Below are 24,449 nucleotides of genomic sequence, written 5' to 3' on the forward strand. Positions count from 1 at the left end.
CACACACAGTGGGCCAAGCCCAGGGGTGTAGTGCAGCCGGTTAAATTTAGATTAAAGTTGAATCAATATGTCTCGCAAGATCACTTAATGATTCATTAGTATTGTACATAGCAAACCGAATATAATAGCATAGTATAACGATAGGCTCTACTGTTAGACCAAAAACACCACGTAATTAGGCTACTTGTTACATTTTTTTCTTCATGAGGCCAGAACTCAACAGCCACGGAACTAGGCTAAATATGCTTTGATTGAAACAAAATATGCAACTTACATCATTCAAGAAGAATAAAATCAAAATGCATAATCCCATGAAAGGGATTGGGATCAAATGGTTGGCATGCAGATGGCTCATGGACGTTTCACCCGTAAAACGTGAACATTTTTCTTTCATGATTGACAGTGATGAAAGCCTAATTTATAATAAGGTAGGCCTTATATAACATGTTATTTGAGCCACTATGTGCAGGAATAGGCAGTCATTACATTTGCATTATGCATTGTAGTATATGTATATTCTAAAATGATATCATACAGTAGACTAATAAAAAAAGAAAATGTGCTCGGGTGCCTAATAAAATAGAACTACACCACTGGGGCCAGTCAAGAGATCTGCATCTGTGGAGCCCCTGCGGGCTGCGGAGGGGGTTCTGGAGTGGGGGGTGGGCTTATCCGTCTGCCACTCTTCTCTGACCTGCATGAACTCAGTGCACTGCCACTGATAAAACCCTCGCCAAATGACCAGTCAAACCCACCAGTACCACTTTTTGAGTGGATTGACCCCCTTTTCTTTCCTCATTTTACTCAAACAGATGTTGAAGATGAATTGTAACTAAGCACTGACATCAGATGAGCCCCAAGTGGTACAATCTAAATGGAAACCAGCAACCACCCGCTTAGAATTTTTAAATCAGATTTAACAATGATTTATATGACTTAATCCTCCAAACATTCCGTAGGTTTAACTCTTCATCTAAAGAGGATGACAGCCCTGCTCTTGCGCAGCAGCAAGGTCTACTGGCTTACATTTGACCTCGTTCTATACAGTGTGATTGTTGGTAGCCTTACTGTATGTTACTCTAATGTACTGCACGTGCATGGATTTACAGCAAGACTAGGATTAGGATGTTGCTACTGTGAAAGAATACATTAATATGGAAATATTACCCTGTCTATTCATCTAGTCAAGTCAAATCAGGTCAAGTCAGGTCAAATATGCCTTTCACATCAATGCCACAACACACAAGGGCTTTACAAATAAATCTGATTGATTGATTAATTAATATATGTATTGCCTGATTGATGTACCTAACAGGTGGTGATGGCTGCTTTGCAGTGGACAAGAAGAGTGGTCACGTCCTGACCACGGGTCTCCCCCTGCAGAGAGACAGGGAGTATCTGCTGAGTGTGGTGGCCTTTGACAGGCTGGGAAGCCGCAGTGCTCCGGCCATGGTGTCGGTCATAGCAGGACCCAGAGCACCACAGTTCACCAACGCGTCCTACGGTATCTCCATACCAGAGAACACCCCAGAGGGACAGCAGTGAGTACTGGGAGTGTATAGGTTTATACACATATGACATAGATATACACTGGCCTGAGTGCCAGTCTGTTTGTGCTATCACACAAACATGGCTTGACAATGACAGCAATGGAGTTGGCAAGAGCACAAACAGATCTGAGGCCAGGCTAGATGCATACACACTCAACATGTTAAAGCAGGTGCACGCACGCACGCACGCTTACACACACGCACACGCGCGCACATGCGCACGCGCACACGCACATGTTCACAGACATTGCAATTCAACTCTGTATGGGGATTAGGGATTTAATTACAATATCACACATTGTGACATCAGAGAAAACAACAACATTGGGAACATCCTTGGACCCACAACAGGCACAACTTCACTTATTTTGGTCCAGAACTGTAGCACTACACTATTAGTATACTGTTAATGACATATTTCTGTCTCCTCTAAGCTTCCTGGTGGTGTTGGCCATCTCCTTCCAGAAGCAGCCAATCACCTACAGCCTGCTGATCAACCCCAGCAGCCTGTTCAGCATGCAGCAGGAGACGGGGGAGATCAGCCTGACCCGCATGCTGGACTATGAGAATGACCAGAGACGATACCTCCTCCTGGTCAGGGCCAGCGAGGGTCCAGGGGGCCTCAGCAGCGCCATAGAAGTTAGTGATGGAGTGTGTGTGCAAGGGGTGTGTGTGGGGTTAAAGGAGGGATGTATGTGTATGTGTGTATGTGTGTGTGTGCGTGTGTGTGTGTGCGTATGCATGCATGTGTGCGTGTGTGTGTGTGTTGGGGTTGGTTTAGCCTCGATTTCCAGACTTCCTCACATTCGATCCAGTGAAGAACGGGACTTGGAAGGAAGGCATTGTGAAACTAGGGATGGTCTGGACACCTAAATCTCAAATTTGTCACACTACTTTCTTATCGATGTCTCAGTGTAAGTGTTGTATGTACAGTAAAGACTGTCACGAGGTGCTGAGCAAAGCTATAGCAACCATGAAGTTGACTCAACCAGACAGCCATCTCCCTATAGAATTCAGGCTGGAAGTCAGTTTGCTTACCAGAATTTATTTAAACCTTCTCAATTATTTAGTAAATGATTTTGTCATCCAATTATCATGTCAGACATTTATTCCACACTCCCCATTTCAGATAGAAAACAGAACTTTATATCTGACTTGGTCTGTTGGACGTAGAGTGTTGCCTTGTAGGAAACCTTTCCAGCTATTTTCAGTGCTATTACTCAGCTGTCACTTCACGCTTTACACTCTGACGGTGACAGAGAGAGAGAGTGAGTACGGGTGCAGCGCTAAGGGCCTAGTTCTGCCAAAAAGACAGGTCAGGACATTTCCATTTTAGAAGCGGAGTTCATGAGCTGGAAGAAAAAGGAAATGTTGAGGTGGCAACTTTTAGAAACTAAAGTGCAATTTAGTTTTTCTCCTCCCAGTATGATATTTCAGTAACAATTTACTTATTGTTTACTGAAATGCCATGCTGGGAGGAGAAAAATGTACTGGTGCAGTCATAATGCATTGTAAGACGTCATGAGCATTAATAACCCCGTTATAATGACTTATTATCATCTCATAATGATCTTGATGAAATACCAGTTATTTTGAGTCAGTTGAGATGTTGATACATAAAAACATAACCTGTTATAAGCCTTGTTATAAGACATTATAAAGGCTTATATGCGCTTATAACAAGTTGTAAAGCATTATATCCACAGGATTTTATATAGAGTCTTAACAAAATGTCCCACTTCTGTGTCCTAGATGTAGAACTATGGGTTACGAAAGACTTGCTAATTTTCCATTTATTTCCCCCTCTTCTCTGTCACCTGTCCCCTCTTGTCTCTCTCCCTTCCAACTTTCCCCATATTCTTTTCCTCCTCATCCCCCTCTTCTCTCTCTCCTTTCCCCTGAGCAGGTCCAGGTGGTGATAACGGATGAGAACGACTGTGTCCCAGAATTTCTCCAGTCCATTTACAGTGTTGATGGAGTCTCTGAGACAGTCACCACAGCAACCTCTCTCCTGCAAGGTAAGAGGAGAAGGCAGCTCTGTTTTCCTAGTGTGTGTTGTGTGCTGTGTGTGTGTGTGTTTTACTATACCAGATGTCCTCACGAGAATAGTAAAGAATAGTAAAGGAGAATTCAGACAAGTGAGGACATTTGGCCGGTCCTAAAAAGGAAAAAGGAAATTTTGGGCTTAGTGGTTCGTTTAGGGTTAGGGTTACAAATAGGGTTAGGGTTAGTAGTTTGGAGTTAGGTTAAGGGTTAGAGTTAGGTTTAAAACCTCTTACATCTAGATGTTCCGCTAGCGGAATGCCTCACCAATATCCAATGGTATAGCGTGGCGCGAATTACAAATACCTCAAAAATGCAAAAACTTCAATTTTTCAAACATATGACTATTTTACACCATTTTAAAGACAAGACTCTCCTTTATCTAACCACATTGTCCGATTTCAAAAAGGCTTTACAACGAAAGCAAAACATTAGATTATGTCAGGAGAGTACCCAGCCAGAAATAATCACACACCCATTTTTCAAGTTAGCATATAAATCACAAAAACCAAAACCACAGCTAAATGCAGCACTAACCTTTGATGATCTTCATCAGATGACACTCCTAGGATATTATGTTATACAATACATGCATGTTTTGTTCAATCAAGTTCATATTTATATCAAAAAACAGCTTTTTACATTAGCATGTTTTGTTCAGAACTAGCATACCCACCGAAAACTTCCGGTGAATTTACTAAATTACTCATGATAAACGTTGACAAAAAACATAACAATTATTTTTAAAATTATAGATACAGAACTCCTTTATGCAATCGCGGTGTCTGATTTTAAAATAGCTTTTTGGTGAAAGCACATTTTGCAATATTCTGAGTAGATAGCCCGGCCATCATGGCTAGCTATTTTGACACCCACCAAGTTTGGCACTCACCAAACTCAGATTAACTATAAGAACAATTGGATTACCTTTGCTGTTCTTCGTCAGAATGCACTCCCAGGACTTCTACTTCAACACCCAATGTTGTTTTGGTTCCAAATAATCCATAGTTATATCCAAATAGCTGCATTTTGTTCTTGCGTTCAAGACACTATTCGAAGGGTGACGCTGGCACGTATCGTGACAAAAAACTCTAAATATTCCATTACCGTACTTCGAAGCATGTCAAACGCTGCTTAAAATCAAATTTTATGTGATTTTTCTCGTAAAAATAGCGATAATATTCCAACCGGGAGACGTTGTATCCGTTCAAACACTGAAAATATAAAATGGAGTCGTCACATGCATGCGCGCACTAGTGTCATTGTTCTCAGAACGACCACTTTCCAAAACCCCTACTGTTTTTCACCCAGGGACTGCAGAGTTATCATTCCATGTTCTGGCGCCTTCTGAGAGCCTATGGGAGCCTTAGAAAATGTCACGTTACAGCAGAGATCCTGTATTTTTGATAAAGAGGCCACAGAAGGCCAAGAAATGGTCAGACAGGGCACTTCCCATATAGAAACTTCTCAGGTTTTGGCCTGCCATATGAGTTCTGTTATACTCACAGACACCATTCAAACAGTTTTAGAAACTTTAGGGTGTTTTCTATCCACATCTACTAATTATATGCATATTCTAGTTTCTGGGCAGGAGTAATAACCAGATTAAATCGGGTACATTTTTTATCCGGCTGTGAAAATACTGCCCCCTATCCTAAACAGGTTAAGGTTAGGGAAAATAGGATTTTGAATAGGAATCCATTTTTGCTCCCCAAAAGGTCCTCAAAAATATACAATGGCGCCGGAAGGGATGGCTGCCGTTTTATGGGCTTCTAACCAATTGTGCTATTGTGTGTGTTTTTTGCAGTATTTGTAACTTATTTTGTACATAATGTTTCTGCCACCGCCTCTTATGACCAAAAAGAGCTTCTGGATATCAGAACAGAGATTACTCACCTCGTACTGGACAAAGATTTTTTCTTTAACGAGTGGATTTACAGTGGAGGTCTGTGTCTATTTGTCAATAACAGCTGGTGCACGAAATCTACTATTAATGAAGTCTCCCATTTTTGCTCGCCTGACGTAGATAATCTCATGATAAGCTGTAGACCACACTATTTACCGAGAGAGTTTTCATCTATATTTTTCGTAGCTGTTTATTTACCACCACAAACTGATGCTGGCACTAAGACCGTACTCAGCGAGCTGTATAAGACCTTAAGCAAACAAGAAAATGCTCATCCAGAGGCGGCGCTCCTAGTGGCCGGGGACTTTAATGCAAGGAAACTTAAATCTGTTTACCTAATTTCTACCAGCATGTTACATGTGCAACCAGAGGAAAAAAAACTCTAGACCACCTTTACTTCACACACAGAGACGCGTACATAGCCCACCCTCCATTTTGCAAATCTGACCATAATTCTATCCTCCTGATTCCTGCTTACAAGCAAAAATGAAAGCTGGACGTACCAGTGACTCGCTCAATACGGAAGTGCTCAGATAACGCAGATGCTAAAGTACAGGACTGTTTTGCTAGCACAGATTGGAATATGTTCTGGGATTCTTCCGATGGCATTGAGGAGTACACCACACCAGTCACTGGCTTCATAAGTAAGTGCTAGAGCTGCTTCTTTCAAGGAGCGGGACTCTAACCCGGACACTTATAAGAAATCCCGCTATGCCTGCCGACGAACCATCAAACAGGCAATGCATCAATACAGGACTAAGATTGATTACCAGATGCATGCGCTGACCAACTGGCAAGTGTTTTCACTGACATTTTCACCTTGTCCCTGACCGAGTCTGTAATACCAACATGTTTCAAGCAGACCACCATAGCCCCTGTGCCCAAGAACACCAAGGTATCCTGCCTAAATGACTACCGACCTGTAGCACTCACTGAAATGTCACTTCTGTGTCCTAGACTACAGACTACGTCTGTAGTCAGGAAGTGCTTTGAACGTCTGGTCATGGCTCACATCAACACCATTATCTCCAATTTGCATACCGCCCCAACAGATCCACAGCTGACGCAATCTCTGTTGCCCTTTCCCACCTGGACAAAAGGAACACCTATGTGAGAATGCTATCCATACTACTAGTCAGGAAGTGCTTTGAAAGTCTGGTCATGGCTCACATTAACACCATTATCTCCAATTTGCATACTGCCCCAACAGATCCACAGCTGACGCAATCTCTGTTGCCCTTTCCCACCTGGACAAAAGGAACACCTATGTGAGAATGCTATCCATAGACTACAGCTCAACACCATAGTGCCCACAAAGCTAATCACTAAGCTAAGGACCCTGGGAGAAACAAATCCCTCTGCAACTGGATCCTGGACCTCCTGACAGGCCTCTCCCAGGTGGTGAGGGTAGGTAACAAAACATCTATCATGCTGATCCTCAACACGGGGGCCCCTCAGGGGTGCATGCTCAATCACCTCCTGTACTCCCTGTTCACCCATGATGCATGGCCAGGCACGACTCCAACACCACCATCAAGTTTGCCGATGACACAACAGTGGTAGGCCTGATCACCGACAACAATGAGACAGCCTATAGAGAGGAGGTTGGAGACCTGGCAGTGTGATGCCAGGATAACAACCTCTCCCTCAACATGATCAAGACAAAGGAGCTGATCGTGGACTACAGGAAAAGGAGGGCCGAGCACGCCCCCACTCTCATCGACAGGGCTGTAGTGGAGCAGGTTGAGAGCTTCAAGTTCCTTGGTGTCCACATCACCGACAAACTGTCATGGTCCAAACACACCAAGACAGTTGTGATGAGGGCACCACAATGCCTATTTCCCCTCAGGAGACTGTAAATATTTGGCATGGGTCCTGAGATCCTCAAAAAGTTCTACAGCTGCACAATCGAGAGCATCCTGACTGGTTGCATAACTGCCTGGTATGGCAACTGCTCGGCCTCCGACCACAAGGCACTACAGAGGGTAGTGCGTATGGCCCAGTACATCACTGGGGCAAAGCTTCCTGCCATCCAGGACTTCTATACCAGGCGGTGTCAGAGGAAGGTCCAAAAAATTGCCCAAGACTCCAGCCACCCTAGTCATAGACTGTTCACTCTGCTACTGCACGACAAGCAGTACCGGAGCGCCAAGTCTAGGTCCAAGAGGCTTCTTAACAGCTTCAACCCCCAAGCCATAAGACTCCTGAACAGCTAACCAAATGGCTACCCAGACTATTTTTACGCTGCTGCTACTCTCTGTTTATTATCTATGCATAGTCACTTTACCTTTACCTACATGTACATATTACCTCAATTACCTCGACTAACCTGTGCCGCCGCACATTGACTCTGTACAAGTACCCCCTGTACATAGCCTTGCTACTGTTATTTTATTGTTGCTCTTTAATTATTAGTAATTTTTCTGATTTTTTTCTGATTTTTTTTATTTTTATTTATTTATTGTTTACTTCAGTTTAATTAGTAAATACTTTCTTATCACTTATTTTTTCTTAAACCTGTATTGTTGGTTAAGGGCTTGTAAGTTAGCATTTCTATAACATGTGCGCTGGGACTCAGGAAGCAAGTTCAGGGAGTGAGTGTTTTAATAAATAAACGCAACATAAAACAAAACAATAAACACTAACAACGCACAGACATGACACTGGAACAGAAACAATAACGCCTGGGGAAGGAACCACAGGGAGTGACATATATAGGGAAGGTAATCAGGGAGGTGATGGAGTCCAGGTGAGTGTCATTATGCACAGATGCGCGTAACGATGGTGACAGGTGTACGCCATAACGAGCAGCCTGGTGACCTAGAGGCCAGAGAGGGAGCACATGTGACAACTTCATTGTAAGGTCTACACCTGTTGTATCCTGTGTATGTGAAAAATAAAAATGTGATTTGATTTGATCAAATTTGATTTGATTGGAACAATATAGAACATTCTCTGAACTCTTTACTTTGATTTATATTGGTTATACAGGCTCACAATGAGTCACAATGTATCACCCTGTACATCTAATGTATGTATTTATCGGTTTCTATTTATCACATTTTAAATCAAGTTTCTGCTGTTATTCCTTATTCCGTTGTTACAGTAATAAATAGATGCTCGCATGCAGCTCTGCCGACACATGCCAACAGATTCATCAGATTTCTGTTCCAGACTGTGACCTTAGAGACCAGGGTTGTGTTCATTTGGGCACACCATAGAAAAACATATTGCAACGGAAACCGAAATTTGTGTTTCTTATTGGAAATGTTCAGCTCGTCCCCTCTTGTTTTCAGTACCTTTTCTTCGATTTTGTGCCTAATGAATACAACCGTCCTGTACCTCTCCCGCAGTGTTAGCCAGTGACTGTGACTCTGGGTTGAATGCGGAGCTCAGCTACTACACTCTAAGCCCAGACTTCAGCATTTCTCCCCACGGAACCATCTTCCCTGCGGGCCGTCTGGACTACGAGAGGCCCAATCACCTGTATGAGTTTGTGGTGATGGCGGTGGATAACGGGGAGGAGCCTCACTCGGGCACCGCCACCATCCGCATCCGCATGGCCAACGTCAACGACCAGGCCCCAGAGTTCTCCCAGACTGTGTGAGTGAATATGCAGGTCTACTGTACATTACAAACCCCATAACCTCTTCCCCCAACATCAGTAGACCATACTGTACTTTAAGATTTCATTAGGATCCCCATTAGCTGTTGCAAAAGCATTAGCTACCCTCCCTATAGCATAACAAAATCCAGAACAATAACAATTGAACTGCAACCCCCTCCTCCTCCATCAGTATTGAACTACAACCCCCTCCTCCTCCATCAGTATTGAACTACAACCCCCTCCTCCTCCATCAGTATTGAACTACAACCCCCTCCTCCTCCATCACTATTGAACTACAACCCCCTCCTCATCCATCAATATTGAACTACAACCCCCTCCTCCTCCATCAGTATTGAACTACAACCCCCTCCTCCTCCATCAGTATTGAACTACAACCCCCTCCTCCTCCATCAGTATTGAACTACAACCCCCTCCTCCTCCATCACTATTGAACTACAACCCCCTCCTCATCCATCAATATTGAACTACAACCCCCTCCTCCTCCATCAGTAAAGAACTAAAACCCCTCCTCCTCCATCAGTAAAGAACTAAAACCCCTCCTCCTCCATCAGTAAAGAACTAAAACCCCTCCCCCTCCATCAGTAAAGAACTAAAACCCCTCCCCCTCCATCAGTATTGAACTACAACCCCCTCCTCCTCCATCACTATTGAACTACAACCCCCTCCTCCTCCATCAGTATTGAACTACAACCCCCTCCTCCTCCATCAGTATTGAACTACAACCCCCTCCTCCTCCATCAGTATTGAACTACAACCCCCTCCTCCTCCATCAGTATTGAACTACAACCCCCTCCTCCTCCATCACTATTGAACTACAACCCCCTCCTCCTCATCCATCAATATTGAACTACAACCCCCTCCTCCTCCATCAGTAAAGAACTAAAACCCCTCCTCCTCCATCAGTAAAGAACTAAAACCCCTCCTCCTCCATCAGTAAAGAACTAAAAACCCCTCCCCCTCCATCAGTAAAGAACTAAAACCCCTCCTCCTCCATCAGTAAAGAACTAAAACCACTCCTCCTCCATCAGTAAAGAACTAAAACCCCTCCTCCTCCATCAGTAAAGAACTAAAACCCCTCCCCCTCCATCAGTAGTCCAGTTTAGCAGGATAATCCCTCTCCCGTCGTCCCATTTTAGCTGTATGGTGAAGTGCTCTTCTATAATATAGTAGTAGTGACAGATTTAAAAGATCAATTGATATACTTGTTACTAATATTTTATGTTTAACCTTTATTTAACTAAGCAAGTTAGTTAAGAACAGATTCTACTTTTCAATGACAGCCTACCAGGGAACAATGGGTTAACTGCCTTGTTTAGGGGCTGAATGACAGATTTTTACCTTGTCAGCTTGGGGATTCGATCCAGCAACCTTTCGGTTACTGGCCCAAATGCTCTAACCACTAAGCTACCTGCCACCCCAAAATACTGCACATAACTTTACCTAACAAACATCACACAGATTACACCCTACCCAATTAAGAGGTAATACCATACAGGCATCTTAGAATCAAAATGAGGGAACCATGTGTAAAGTGGGTGAAGGTGTTTTTGGAAAGCTGACTGGGAGGAGGGGGACAGTTTTGAAGATTTTCACATCTGCTGGCTGCATTAACTCTTCTGAGTGACTCAGGTCATGTACTGTTAGTGATGTGCCAGAGACCTTCACTAGAGCGCCAGCACATCTAAGATGCCCTCTCATGTCTAAGTGTTAAGAACCGACAGACAGGGTAAGTTTCGTGTGGTATCATCTCTTTAGATCAGCGAGAAAGAGGAAGAGATACATTGAGGATAGGAGGAGTGATACTCAGCGGAGAGATGCCTGAGCAGTCCCGTCTGGAGGCGCGTGAAGTGCCCTTTGAGCCGGGTGACAGATTACAGGTCACTCATGTTGCCACGGCGACTGTCACAGCTGGCGGAGATTAATCACCCATCAGCGTTCTTCTGAAAACCATCAATCACATCGGAGACACACAAACAAACACACACACAGGTTTGCATTCTGCTGACGAGTCAACTTAAACTCACTCTCTCAAACTCTGCCTCTCCTCTTACATTATACTCCTGTCTATTATCTCTCTCTCTCTCTCCCTCTCTCTCTCTTTCTATACCTCTGTACCTCTCTCTCTTCCACATATCACTGCCCGTGTCATTTCACTTTTAAGCTTTTTCTCCTCCCCCTTAAGCATGGCTTTCCAACCAACCCCCTCTTCACCCTCTCTCCATCTCTCAATCCTCTACCAAACAAGTGAACAAGCCTCTCTACCCCATCATCCCACTTCACCAGTCTATTACTCTCTTGTTCCTGGCTTGGCTATCCCAGTCCCCAACACCACACAGCAAGAAAATCACTGTTAACATTTTAAAAGGCACTGATCAAATGTCACAGAGTGGGCTGGCTCTGTGAAAGGCCCATTTGTTCAATGAGTTCAACATCCCAGCAAACATGATACTTTGTCTTTGGCCAGCTCAGAGTAGGGGTTAAATCAAAGTGGCAGGCGAAGCCAGGCTCCTAACTCTAATCAGTCTGCTGATTCTTTGACTATGTGCTTGATACAGTCTATACAGTACACGGTGTGTGTGTGTGTGTGTGCGTGTGTGTGTGTGTGTGTGTGTGTGCATGCGTGCATCTCCACACACAGACAGACATCTTTAAGATTATCCTACCAACGGGACATTTAAAACGGTATTATCTTATGTTTCACTGAGTTGTGGCCGAATGACGACATGGATAATATAGAGCTGGCAGGGTTTCCCGTGCATCAGCAGGATAGAACAGCTACGTCTGGTGTGTCTATTTGTCAATAACAGCTGATGCGCGATGTCTAATATTAAAGAAGTCTCGAGGTATTGCTCGCCTGAGGTAGACTATCTCATGATAAGCTGTAGACCACGCTATCTACCAAGAGTGTTTTCATCTATATTATTCGTAGCCATCTATTTACCACCACAGACTGATGCTGGCACTAAGACGCACTCAACGAGATATATAAGGTCATAAGCAAACAAGAAAATGCTCACCCAGAAGCGGCGCTCCTAGTGGGCGGGGACTTTAATGCAGGGAAACTTAAATCCGTTTTACCTCATTTCTACGAGCATGTCACATGTGCAACCAGAGGGAAAAAAACTCTCAATCATCTTTACTCCACACACAGAGACGCATACAAAGCTCTCACTTGCCCTCCATTTGGCAAATCTGACCATAATTCTATCCTCCTGATTCCTGCTTACAAGCAAAAATTAAAGCAGGAAGTACTCGAGACTCGCTCAATATTGAAGTGGTCAGATGACGTGGATGCTATGCTACAGGACTGTTTTGCTAGCACAGACTGGAATATGTTCCGGGATTGATCCAATGGCATTGAGAAGTATACCACCTCAGTCACTGGCTTCATCAATAAGTTCATCGATGACTTCGTCCCCATAGTGACCGTGCGTACATATCCCAACCAGAAGCCATGGATTACTGGCAACATCCACACTGAGCTAAAGGGGAGAGCTACTGCTTTCAAGGAGTGGGACACTAATCCGGACGCTTATAAGAAATCCCACCATGCCCTCAACGGCTCTGACACTCGTCGGATGTGGCAGGGCTCGCAAACTATTACAGACTACAAAGGGAAACCCAGCCGCAAGCTGCTCAGTGACGTGAGCCTAGTGTACCAGACGAGCTAAATGCCTTTTATGCTCACTTGCATGAGAGCACCAGCTGTTCTGGACAACTGTGTGATCACGCTCTCCGTAGCTGATGTGAGTAAGACCTTTAAACAGGTCAACATTCACAAGACCGCAGGGCCAGACGGATTATCAGGACATGTACTCAGAACATGCGTGGACCAACTGGCAAGTGTCTCCACTGACATTTTCAACCTCTCCCTGACCGAGTCTGTAATACCTACATGTTTCAAGCAGACCACCATTATCCCTGTGCCCAAGAAAACTAAGGTAACCTGCCTAAATGACTACCGCCCCATGGCACACATGTCGGTAGCCATGAAGTGCTTTGAAAGGCTGGTCATGACTCATATCAACCACATCATCACGGAAACCCTAGACCCACTCCAATTTGCATACCGCCCCAACAGATTGACAGTTGACTCAATCTCAATCGCAGTCCACACTGCCCTTTCCCACCTGGACAAAAGAAAAACCTATGTGAGAATGCTGTTCATTGACTACAGCTCAGCATTCAACACCATAGTGCCCACAAAGCTCATCACTAAGCTAAGGACCCTGGGACTAAACACCTCAGTCTGTAACTGGATCCTGGACTTCCTGACGGGCCACCCCCAGGTGGTAAGGGTAGGCAACAACATCTGCCACGCAGATCCTCAACACAAGGGCCCCTGAAGGGTGCATTCTTTGTCCCCTCCTGTACTCCCTGTACACACATGACTGTGTGGCCAAGCATGACACCAACACCATCATTAAGTTTGCTGATGACACAACAGTGGTAGGCAACGATGAGACAGCCTATAGGAAGGAGGTCAGAGACCTGGCAGTGTGGGGCCAGGACAACAACCTCTTCCTCAATGTGAATAAGACAAAGGAGCTGATCATGGACTACAAGAAAGGAGGGCCGAACTGCTTGCCATTAACATCGACAGGGCTGTATTGGAGTGGGTCGAGAGTTTCAAGTTCCTTGGTGTCCACATCACCAACAAACTATCATGGTCCAAACACACCAAGACAGTCGTGATGAGGGCACGACAACACCTTTTCCCCCTCAGGAGACTGAAAAGATTTGGCATGGGTCCCCAGATCCTCAAAAAGTTCTACAGCTGCACCATGGAGTGAATCCTGACCGGTTACATCACCGCCTGGTATGGCAACTGCTCGGCATCTGACCGTAAGGCGCTACAGATGGTAGTGCGTACGGCCCAGTACATCACTGGGGCCAAGCTTCCTGACATGCAGGACCTACAATATATACTAGGCGGTGTCAGAGGCCCAAAAAATTGTCAAAGACTCCAGTCATCCAAGTCATAGACTGTTCTCTCTGCTACCGCACGGGAAGCAGTACCGGAGCGCCAAGTCTAGGACCAAAAGGCTCCTTAACAGCTTCTACCCCCGAGCCATAAAACTGCTGAACAATTAATCACATGGCCAACCGGACTATTTACATTGAACCCCCCCGCCCTTTGTTTTTACACTGCTGCTACTCGCTGTTTATTATCTACGTATAGTAACTTTACCCCTACCTACATGTACAAATTACCTCAACCAACCCGTACCCCCACACATTGACTCGGTACCGGTACCCCCTGTATATTGCCTCATTATTGTTATTTTATTGTGTTACTTTTTATAAAAAAATGTACTTTAGTTTATTTTGTAAATATTTTCTCAACTCTATTTCTTGAACTGCATTGTTGGTTAAGGGCATGTAAGTGAGCATTTCACAGTATGGTCTACACCTGTAGTATTTGGTGCATGTGACAAACCATATTTGATTTGATCTGAAGTGTGTGTGCAATCAGGCCTGTGTGCTATTGTCTGTATTGTTGTTGTACACATAATGATTTTCTCCTATCCCTCACCAGCTATCGGACCTTTGTCTCCGAGGATGCAGGCCCCAACACACTCGTTGCCACGGTACTGGCTAAGGACCCGGATGGTGATGGAATAGTGTACTCAATTACAGCTGGCAACGAGGAGGGTAACTTTGTCATCGACAGCCAGAAAGGTGACACTTACTTTGTTACTTTATAATTTACATTTAAAATGTTCTCCTTGGGCTTTCATAGCACTCCTAATATACAGGTATAATTCTTGCCCATACGTGTCCTCGCTTATTAACAGAATGAGCCCTATGTTGTGTGTGGAATGATTTGTACTTATTTTATGCTGTGTCAATACTTTTGACACTAAAGGTTGATGAAAATGCAGCAATTTCAATAAAAGCGCAGTCTATTTGTTATTGAAGTCATAAATATAAAGAACTACATTACTGTATTTCCAGGGATTTTCATTTGTTCCCCCAACATATACTGAACATAAATATAAACACAACATGTAAAGTGCTGGTCCCATGTTTCATTAGCTAAAATTAAAGATCACACACATTTTCCATATTCACAAAAAGCTCATTTCTATAAAATGTTGTGCACAAATTTGTTAATATCCCTGTTAGTGAGCATTTCTCCTTTGCCATGATAATCCATCATGCTGACAGGTGTGGTATATCAAGAAGCTAATTAAACAGCATCATCATTACACAGGTGCACCTGTGCTGGGGAAAGTAAAAGGCCACTAAAATGTGTCGTTTTGTCACACTACACAATGAGCTGTTGCCAGAGAATTTAATGTTAATTTCTCTACCATAAGCCTCCAATGTCATTTTAGAGAATTTGGCAGTACGTCCAACCAGGTCTTCACCTGTTATATTCGGCGCATGTGACAATACAATTTATTTTATTTGATGTTGCGTTAATATTTTTGTTCAGGGTAGTTTATTCTCTCATATAGAAAATAGTTCTCTGCTGAGTACTCTGTATTTTGTGGCTGTGCAATCTGTCATTCTATATTCACCCTCTGATCCGTAACCAGCAGGACATTTGTCAGACTGGGTGACATTTGTCAACCAACCCTTTCAATTCAATTTCACATGAGTTGCTCAATCATAGCTCACAATCTACAGCTTCTACACTGCCAGCCCCCTTCTGGAGTTTACTCCTCTTTTCTCCTCTCCTCTGTCCTCCCTTTCTCATTGATCTTAAAGAGTATGCCAAAGGCAGGCAGCTGTAGGTTAATATGAGAACAGATAGCCAGGGAGCCACCACAGTTGTGTCTTATTGAAATGATGCATTCTGTTATTTCAAGCGAGCGCTTTAAATAGGGTAGATCAAAACATCAATATGTCTTTTTTTTGTCTTCTTTTTCTTCTTTTCTTTGTTGTTGAATTTATAACCGCTTTTTGGTGGAAACAAACAGTATGGAAAAAACAACATGAGACCGGAGAAATATATTATATCATTAGTAGTTTTGTGTCTAGACATTTTCGATTAACATGCATTGTCTGTATAAGTAGAGACCTCTTTCTCCATAGACAATGAGAGAGAAATAAGTAGACTACAGTTGGAACGAGTGGAGTGAGAGAACACCTGCCCCATTTGGGTGCATGCTTGTTGTCTTTAATCAGGAGGAACAGTGAGAGATGAGTGATACCACAACAAGAGCAAAAAGTCCTGTGCTCTCTCTCTCCCTTGCTCTCTCTCTCTCTCTCTCTCTCTCTTTTACCTCAATGAGATTTCCCCAGATCACAAGTAGCTCATCCTGCACCCATTGATGTTGGTGTTGACAGAGAGAACAGTTGACTCAGATGCTGTTCTACTCTCATCTGTTATTTCATCCTTCCTGTTATACTAAAGCAAGACAACGGGAAAATAATCAAACGTGCATGCATGCAGCCTGATTTCTAGCCTTGGGAATGAGAACCTTTTTCCCAGCTGAGCAGGGTGACAGTACAGTTGGGGGCATTCAAAAGTTGATCTGTTCTGAAACGCAATAGAAAAACATGTGTTTAAAAATGGATGTAACTGCACCATCATGGGTATATTTAAGAGATCTATTTCAATACATGAGTTATGTTTAGAGGGTGTTGTTTGGCATCAACCTGTGAGATAGTAAGTCACATTTACAATGTACCTGGCTGCAGCAAAACTAAAAAGTGACTTTTTAATACCCCCAACAGTAGGTGGGGGTCCTTTGCTAAGGTTGTAATGGTACTCTGGTCTCTCATCTTTTTAGGGTTGATCCGTCTGCGCTTCACCCCCGCTCCAAAGCTCCAGGGCCTGGAGTACGTCCTCAATGTAACAGCTACAGATGACAACGCCTCAGGGGGGCCACACCCACTCTCTGCCACCGCCTGGGTCATAGTGGGCGTTGATGATGTCAACAACAACAAACCCATCTTTGAGAAGGTGAGAAAAAAGCCTTGTGGATGAATCCTTTATATACACAGTAGCACAACAGTAGTAGTAAAAAAATTGGCTTCTAGGTAGCCTTCAATGTCTTAGTCTGTCTGTCTGACTGACCGTCCGTCTCTCTCTCTCACTCTCTCTCACTTCCTCTGTCTCCCTACAGTATCCCCTTATGTTTCCCCAAGAGCTCTGATTAGTGTGTCCAGCCGTCCACCCATACTATCTTTAGGTATTCCACAGGGATTTGAATTAATTTATGAAAAAAGTACTGTATCATCATGATGTACAAAATGTGTCAAATGAACTTCCTCCTTAATTAAGTCTGAGAAGTGTTCATAAAGTCCATGAAGTTATGCGGTCCAGCGGATGGCTGGAAGGTGTCGAGTTGATATTTCTAAATATATATTTATGCCTGAATACCCAGAGCCTGGGCCTGATGTTGAAAATGACCTTCTTACTTTTTATGATTCATATTTTAATACTTTGACATTGATATTGCTAATATGTATAGTTTACTGTGGGGTATATTGGCTCCCCTCCCTCCCTCCCCCCGTCCGTCCGTCTGTCCGTCTGTCCGTCTGTCGGGCGTCAGGGGGTGCTTTTTATTAGGCAATGTAACTATTGGTCCAATAACGGTACTCTGAGAGAGTATTTGACTGTATGTGTGTTAATTAAACAGAGGTCTCTCTGGGGCAGACTCATCGAGGGATAAAGTAAACAGGATACCAGGGAAAGACAGGGTGGGCAGGCAATGTTTAGCTGAGGTTTGATGCGGTGGTGGACCTTCAAAAAAAGGAATATCATTGCTCTATTTTCCGTCCTATCACGTGTACTGTACAAATGTAGACATAGACTACATTGAGTAGTTTATAACTATCAGTTTTAACTTATTCTTCCCCCTTACTCACACACTCTCACACACTCTCACACACTCTCACACACTCTCACACACACACACACACACACACACACACACACACACACACACACACACACACACACACACACACACACACACACACACACACACACACACACACACACACACACACACACCCTTTTCCTCCCTCTCTCAGTGTCAGCAGTACAGGGAGCAGGCGTCCGTGTTGGAGAACCAGCCCACAGGGACCTTCGTATTACAAGTGCACGCGGTGGATGCAGACGAGGGGGCCAATGGGAAGGTCAAGTACGGCCTGATGCACAGAGACAGTGCCATACCTGCTTTCAGAGTCCACCCTGACACAGGTAGGTACAGTCGGCAAGGATCCCACAGTCCAGTTAGCCGGGGTGGTACTTGTTGAGATAACCATAGACCTATAGTCACAGCCCCATAGACCTATAGTCACAGCCCCATAGACATAGCCGTAGCCTTAGCCAAGCAGGATGTGAGCATACTGGGATTACAACATGGCAGCTGAAACTGACCTGAAAAAGAACAGGTAAAAATGTAGCAGTATTTACAATTCCCATGCAGTCTTCACACTCTTCATAAAAACAAGAATAATGCTAGTGCCCAATAAATGACCTCTTATACCTGTACAATAATCCAAAGAGCCCCATTGAAATGAAGTGTTACACCTCATACTTAACCTTTATTTATGTCCTATAACCATGTTTTGTAGTATAACAATATACTGTATTAATTATAAATGGTTTCAGGATAAGTAGAACAATATGTTAATCAATAATATCATGACAAATAGAGCTATTATACACTGCTCAAAAAAATAAAGGGAACACTCAAATAACACATCCTAGATCTGAATGAATGAAATAATCAAATTAAATACTTGTTTCTTTACATAGTTGAATGTGCTGACAACAAAATCACACAAAAATAATCAATGGTCACACTCAAAATTAAAGTGGAAAACCACACTACAGGCTGATCCAACTTTGATGTAATGTCCTTAAAACAAGTCAAAATGAGGCTCAGTAGTGTGTGTGGCCTCCACGTGCCTGTATGACCTCCCTACAACGCCTGGGCATGCTCCTGATGAGGTGGCGGATGGTCTCCTGAGGGATCTCCTCCCAGACCTGGACTAAAGCATTCGCCAACTCCTGGACAGTCTGTGGTGCAACGTGGCATTGGTGGATGGAGCGAGACATGATGTCCCAGATGTGCTCAATTGGATTCAGGTCTGGGGAACGGACGGGCCAGTCCATAGCATCAATGCCTTCCTCTTGCAGGAACTGCTGACACACTCCAGCCACATGAGGTCTAGCATTGTCTTGCATTAGGAGAAACCCAGGGCCAACCGCACCAGCATATGGTCTCACAAGGGGTCTGAGGATCTCATCTCGGTACCTAATGGCAGTCAGGCTACCTCTGGCGAGCACATGGAGGGCTGTGCGGCCCCCAAAAGAAATGCCACCCCACACCATGACTGACCCACCGCCAAACCGGTCATGCTGGAGGATGTTGCAGGCAGCAGAACGTTCTCCACGGCGTCTCCAGACTCTGTCACGTCTGTCACATGCTCAGTGTGAACCTGCTTTCATCTGTGAAGAGCACAGGGCGCCAGTGGCGAATTTGCCAATCTTGGTGTTCTCTGGCAAATGCCAAAAGTCCTGCACGGTGTTGGGCTGTAAGCACAACCCCCACCTGTGGACATCGGGCCCTCATACCACCCTCATGGAGTCTGTTTCTGACCGTTTGAGCAGACACATGCACATTTGTGGCCTGCTGGAGGTCATTTTGCAGGGCTCTGGCAGTGCTTCTCCTGCTCCTCCTTGCACAAAGGTGGAGGTAGCGGTCCTGCTGCTGGGTTGTTGCCCTCCTACGGCCTCCTCCATGTCTCCTGATGTACTGGCCTGTCTCCTGGTAGCGCCTCCATGCTCTGGACACTACGCTGACAGACACAGCAAACCTTCTTTCCACAGCTCGCATTGATGTGCCATCCTGGATGAGCTGCGCTACCTGAGCCACTTGTGTGGGTTGTAGACTCCGTCTCATGCTACCACTAGAGTGAAAGCACCGCCAGCATTCAAAAGTGACCAAAACATCAGCCAGGAAGCATAGGAACTGAGAAGTGGTCTGTGGTCACCACCTGCAGAACCACTCCATTATTGGGGGTGTCTTGCTAATTACCTATAATTTCCACCTGTTGTCTATTCCATTTGCACAACAGCATGTGAAATGTATTGTCAATCAGTGTTGCTTCCTAAGTGGACAGTTTGATTTCACAGAAGTGTGATTGACTTGGAGTTACATTGTGTTGTTTAAGTGTTCCCTTTATTTTTTTGAGCAGTGTATTAACAAGCCACTCTAACCCTGAGTTTTGACTACGACCTTGAGTTTTTCCTGACCACATGAGCTGACCAGGAAAAATAAATACTTAAGGACTGAAATATCAGGCTAAAACTAGCGCCCAGAGTTTTTCCTCAATTTCATGGCCACATAGTTACCACAGGAAAACTCAAGGGGTCTAGTCATGACCTTTGGCCTCTGACCTCAGGTGTGATCGTGACAGCGCGGCGGTTCGACCGGGAGCGTCAGAGAGAGTACTCTATCACGGTGACGGCTACAGACTGGGCTGAGGAGCCTCTTATAGGGATCTGTCAGCTCAACGTCCTCATCCTGGACCAGAATGACAACAGCCCCAAGTTTGAGAACCTGCGCTACGAGTGTGAGTGTCGTAGTATACATATGATAATACATAATATGATAATAATATTAATAATACGTATGGTTGATGGCACACTAATCATTCATTATAATGATATAGTCTATTAACCAAAGCTATTCAAAAAGGGTTTATGTACGTTATGCATAGTTCCTTTTTACTTTATTCTCTGGTGCAAGTTTTCAACATAATCCATCATGTTGCCATTATGTCTTTATCTGTATTGCCATACATAAAGATGTAAACATACATAAACACACTTAAGTATGTAAACAATTGATTTGTGGTCTACTGATTCAGTCTGGGACTGACCGTGACCTTGCTCCAGAGTGTTGAGCATATTGTTTTGTCTGTTATTGTCTCTCACAGATTTTCTGAGAGAGGACACAATGATCGGCACCAGTTTCCTGCGTGTGGCGGCACATGACGATGACTTTGGTACCAACGCTGCCGTCACCTACTCCATATCCCAGGAGCAACCTGAGTACCTGAGGGTCAACCCTGTTACCGGCTGGGTGTACGTCAAACAGCCCATATCACAGGTCAGTCAACCAGACGTCAACCATTCAGTCAACCAGCCCATATCACAGGTCAGTCTACCATCAGTCAACAAGCCCTTATCACATATCAGTCAACCAGTCAGTCAACCAGCCCATATCACAGGTCAGTCTACCATCAGTCAACAAGCCCTTATCACATATCAGTCAACCAGTCAGTCAACCAGCCCATATCACAGGTCAGTCGTCCAGCCGGTCAACCAGTCAGTCAACCAGTATCTTGCTCAAGCACGGTAGAATTGATCAGTGCAGGTGACACAGCTACAGTGGGGGAAAAAAGTATTTGATCCCCTGCTGATTTTGTACGTTTGCCCACTTACAAAGAAATGATCAGTCTATCATTTTAATAGTAGGTTTATTTGAACAGTGAGAGACAGAATAACAACAAAAAAATCCAGAAAAACGCATGTCAAGAATGTTATATAATGATTTGCATTTTAATGAGGGAAATAAGTATTTGACTCCTCTGCAAAACATGACTTAGTACTTGGTGGCAAAACCCTTGTTGGCAATCACAGAGGTCAGACGTTTCTTGTAGTTGGCCACCAGGTTTGCACACATCTCAAGAGGGATTTTGTCCCACTCCTCTTTGCAGATCTTCTCCAAGTCATTAAGGTTTCGAGGCTGACGTTTGGCAACTCGAACCTTCAGCTCCCTCCACAGATTTTATATGGGATTAAGGTCTGGACTGGCAAGGCCACTCCAGGACCTTAATGTGCTTCTTCTTGAGCCACTCTTTTGTTGCCTTGGCCGTGTGTTTTGGGTTATTGTCATGCTGGAATACCCTTCCACGACCCATTTTCAATTCCCTGGCTGAGGGAAGGAGGTTCTCACCCAAGATTTGACGGTACATGGCCCCGTCCATCGTCCCTTTGATGCGGTGAGTTGTCCTGTCCCCTTAGCAGAAAAACACCCCCAAAGCATAATGTTTCCACCTCCATGTTTGATGGTGGAGATGGTGTTCTTGGGGTCATAGGCAGCATTCCTCCTCCTCCAAACACAGCGAGTTGAGTTGATGTCAAAGAGCTCCATTTTGGTCTCATCTGACCACAACACTTTCACCAGTTGTCCTCTGAGTCATTCAGATGTTCATTGGCTTCATTGGCTTCAACTTCAGACGAGCATGTATATGTATTCTTGAGCAGGGGGACCTTGCGGGCGCTGCAGGATTTCAGTCCTTCACGGCGTAGTGTGTTACCAATTGTTTTCTTGATGACTATGGTCCCAGCTGCCTTGAGATCATTGACAAGATCCTCCCGTGTAGTTCTGGGCTGATTCCTCACCGTTCTCATGATCATTGCAACTCCACGAGGTGAGATCTTGCATGGAGCCCCAGGCCGAGGGAGATTGACAGTTCTTTTGTGTTTCTTCCATTTGCGAATAATCGCACCAAATGTTGTCACCTTCTCACCAAGCTGCTTGGCAATGGTCTTGTAGCCCATTCCAGCCTTGTGTAGGTCTACAATCTTGTTCCTGACACCCTTGGAGAGCTCTTTGGTCTTGGCCATAGTGGAGAGTTTGGAATCTGATTGATTGATTGCTTCTGTGGACAGGTGTCTTTTTTACAGGTAACAAGCTGCGGTTAGGAGCACTCCCTTTAAGAGTGTGCTCCTAATCTCAGCTCGTTACCTGTATAAAAGACACCTGGGAGCCAGAAATCTTTCTGATTGAGAGGGGGTCAAATACTTATTTCCCTCATTAAAATGCAAATCAATTTATAATATTTCTGACATGCGTTTTTCTGGATATTTTTGTTGTTATTCTGTCTCTCACTGTTCAAATAAACCTACCATTAAAATTATAGACTGATCCTTTCTTTGTCAGTGGGCAAACATACAAAATCAGCAGGGGATCAAATACTTTTTTCCCCCACTGTATATAGCACTATAAAATACAGTGCCATAAACTTACTGGACCATATCAGGCTTAATGAACTGAATGAACCGTATTTCAGACAGAATCATATTTCCTTGCTATTGTTTTGACTTCAGAGGTCCTACATCACCCGGGAGATTATGGCCACGGACGGGGGGAACCGCACCACATCTGTAGAGATGTCTGTGACCATTACCAATGTGAAGAACCAGCCCCCACAGTGGGAGAAGGAAAGCTATAGCGTGGTCATCCCAGAGAACACTGCCAGGGATACCCACATTGTGGTGCGTGGAACAGTCCGGGTACCAGCCTGGGTGGCATGGGAAGCCAATCTCATTATGGCATATGGGGGTACCTTTTTTTAGCTATTTGGTTTGCTGGCTGCATACACGTTAGTACATTTTTTGCAGAAATGTTCGTACTTTTTTTTAGTTGATTACATTTTCGGTTGCACGCTCTGATTTAATCAGTAAGCACTAATTGACTTGACAATGAACGCTAATTGTTGCTTCACAAACAAATTACCTCAATATTATACCGGAGTGTATAAGAATGTATAACATTGAATGTTTTTGTCGTATTTACCCCCCAAAAAAGATTGTTTGCGTTCTGTTTTTGTTAGACGATCAAAGCAACCTCGTTGCTAGGCGACCCCAGGGTGACCTATAACCTGGAGGAGGGTGTGGTCCCGGAGACTAACATGCCCGTGCGCTTCTACCTGTCGCCCAATCGCGAGGATTGCTCTGCCTCCATCCTGGTTTCGGAGCCGCTGGACTACGAGACCACGCCCAGTTTCTCCCTGAGGGTGCGGGCTCAGAACTTAGCAGCAGTACCACTGGCTGCATTCACCACCGTCTATGTCAACATCACAGGTAGGTCTCAACTCAGACACCCTGCAAATGCCCCATCACTAGGGGGCAAATCCTAACTTCCACTTAATGTCAATTTTTTTTACTGAGTCATGAATTTATGTCACTGGGAGACTAAGTGAAAATGTCACATCAGAGGAAGTTAAAGCAGCCCCTGGGTGAATTGTAAGCATTCATTATTGTCTTCTGTTGACATTGATCCATGACTCATACGTTATTTTTTCTCAGCTATAATTATATAATATTATTCTTTGAAATCTGTAATTGTATACATCCATTAGCACAAAGTCAGTGAAAAGCCTTAAAAACTGAACAGAGTTTAATGGCTATGACAGGAGAAAACTGAGGATGGATCAACAACATTGTAGTTACTCCACAATACTAACCTAATTGACAGCGTAAAAAGAAAGAAGCTTGTACAGAATACTAATATTCCAAAAGCTGCATCCTGTTTGCAACAAGGCAAGGCACTAAAGT

At 44.2% G+C, this 24,449-nt stretch overlaps 1 protein-coding gene across 1 annotated transcript in view; it reads left to right on the forward strand.

The window, feature by feature from the left end:
- Positions 1-24,449, forward strand: part of LOC115196607 (neural-cadherin-like) — a 108,815-nt gene that overhangs the window by 16,113 nt on the left and 68,253 nt on the right. Inside the window, exons 3-13 of the mRNA XM_029757462.1 lie at positions 1,316-1,541; positions 1,985-2,189; positions 3,457-3,568; positions 8,853-9,102; positions 14,667-14,809; positions 16,873-17,045; positions 18,122-18,290; positions 20,504-20,674; positions 21,041-21,213; positions 23,220-23,387; positions 23,726-23,975. Coding sequence (XP_029613322.1) covers positions 1,316-1,541; positions 1,985-2,189; positions 3,457-3,568; positions 8,853-9,102; positions 14,667-14,809; positions 16,873-17,045; positions 18,122-18,290; positions 20,504-20,674; positions 21,041-21,213; positions 23,220-23,387; positions 23,726-23,975 — 2,040 coding nt within the window. The remainder of the gene's footprint in view (positions 1-1,315; positions 1,542-1,984; positions 2,190-3,456; positions 3,569-8,852; positions 9,103-14,666; positions 14,810-16,872; positions 17,046-18,121; positions 18,291-20,503; positions 20,675-21,040; positions 21,214-23,219; positions 23,388-23,725; positions 23,976-24,449) is intronic.

This window comes from Salmo trutta, chromosome 7, assembly GCF_901001165.1.
Source record: "Salmo trutta chromosome 7, fSalTru1.1, whole genome shotgun sequence".
Classification (NCBI taxonomy): domain Eukaryota; kingdom Metazoa; phylum Chordata; class Actinopteri; order Salmoniformes; family Salmonidae; genus Salmo; species Salmo trutta.